This window comes from Augochlora pura, unplaced genomic scaffold (assembly GCF_028453695.1).
Source record: "Augochlora pura isolate Apur16 unplaced genomic scaffold, APUR_v2.2.1 APUR_unplaced_4851, whole genome shotgun sequence".
Lineage (NCBI taxonomy): Eukaryota > Metazoa > Arthropoda > Insecta > Hymenoptera > Halictidae > Augochlora > Augochlora pura.
In genome coordinates this window covers 1-1,768 of record NW_027585253.1, presented here as the reverse complement: position 1 = coordinate 1,768, position 1,768 = coordinate 1, and the positions used below count along the sequence as shown (strand labels likewise).

Here is a 1,768-nt window from a genome sequence, read left to right as displayed (position 1 = left end):
AGATGACCTCTCCCTCTGAAGTAAGAGTTACATTAACAGTATCATCAGCAGTAGTACTTAATTTACCAGTTACATCATGGCATGCTTTTGGCCTCTTAGGTTGTACCACTGATACTTCAACAGAATTTTTTTTTCCTGTAAAGTAAAGTTAAAATAAAATCCAAAGAAAATTTTATTGAAAATTTTGGTGCAAATAAACCAGGAAACTTACTCATTGTAGTATAAATTGGAAGGGCAAGACTTTTAGCTGTTTTGAGACGAATAGAGCGTATATTACTCCAACCTCCTGGATAATTCTTAGACAAATGAGTACATAATGCAACCACATTTTCTAAAATCTCCTTTTCTTTCATAGAAGTATGCCCAATCGGAACAATATGAGTATCACCATATGAGTGTAACTGTATAGACGTCTTTTTCAAAGCATGTTCTATTTCATACTTCAAATCTTTACTTTGCATCCTAACGTATGTTGGCAATTTTCGTATTTTGCAAAACTCTTTACCCAATAAGTGGGACAAATGTCCAGCAATTTTTCCATCTATTAGAAAATGATCATATTATAGCTGCCTATAAGTTTCCTCATATTGATCATGTTGAGTTTAGAAAGTCAATATATAGACTCTTCGTGTGCTTGTTTGTAAACATCAAGTGCTTGTCGCAGCTCAATCGATTTCTGTGGATCAGTTTCGTGTAATAATTCATCGTTTCTGTACGAATTTGTGAAAATGGGTAGGAAAAATATAAATACCTCATTTGATATCCGACAACTTGTAATACATCACCGAGAAAAAGGGCAATCATATCGAGAAATTGGAAAATTATTAAACTTAAATAAGAGTACCATCGGGGCCATTACAAGACGGCATAGAGACGAAGATCGCATTGAATCTATCGCTCAAAAAGGACGACCGCGTGGTCTTAATGCTCGTGAAAAGCGATTATTTATTCCGAAAATTAAACTTAATCCCGGTTTGAGTGCTCCTACTTGGACTGCAGAATTATATGAAGAAATTGAGAAGAAAGTACACGTGGATACAGTTCGCAATGCCTTAAACGAAGCAGGATATAATGTTAATGTAGCTAGGAGAAAGCCATATATAAACGAAATAAATCGCAAGAGACGCTTAACATTCACTAAGGAATTTATTTCTAAAACACAATCATGGTGGAATGATGTGATCTTTGCGGATGAGAGTCAGTTTTATTTAGCAATCGAAAATTAGTGTGGCGTAAACCAAATAAACAATTCTAAATAGATAATATGAAACCGACGATGAAACACGGTGGTGGAAGCCTGATGGTATGGGGTTGCATTTCGACCGCCGGAGTAGGAGAGTTGGAATTTTTGATAAAAACAAGTACTTAGATATATTAAAACAAAATTTAATAAAAAGTGCAACGAATATGGGCATAGAAAATACTTTCAAATTTTATCAGGACAACGATCCCAAACACATATCGAGGATTGTCCAAGAATTTTTATTGTACAATTGTACGAAGGTGCTCCAACCTCCGCCACAGTCACCAGACCTGAACCCGATATTCGATAAACCCCAATAAGGACGAAAGAAGTGCTCAAGTTACGCTTGACAGAAGAATGGGGACGTGTCACTCAAAGTTATTTAACTAAAATCATTTCAAACATGCCGACTCGTTTAAAGCATGTTATGAAGCAAAACGGACATCAAAAAAAATATTAAAATTGTTGTGCAACGTGTATATATACAGTGGCTCACGAAAGTATTCGAACGCTTACATTACAACT

The 1,768-nt window shown here is 35.4% G+C and overlaps 1 protein-coding gene across 1 annotated transcript; it reads right to left on the bottom strand.

Moving 5' to 3' along the window:
- Window positions 1-7: 7 nt before the first annotated feature.
- On the bottom strand, window positions 8-602 carry LOC144477888 (ribosomal L1 domain-containing protein 1-like; the record flags this gene model as incomplete). Its single annotated transcript, XM_078195618.1, is given in 2 exon segments — window positions 8-135; window positions 212-602. Coding segments are annotated over 2 exon segments (519 nt in total), but the record flags the coding sequence as incomplete, so codon positions are not given.
- Window positions 603-1,768: the final 1,166 nt, after the last annotated feature.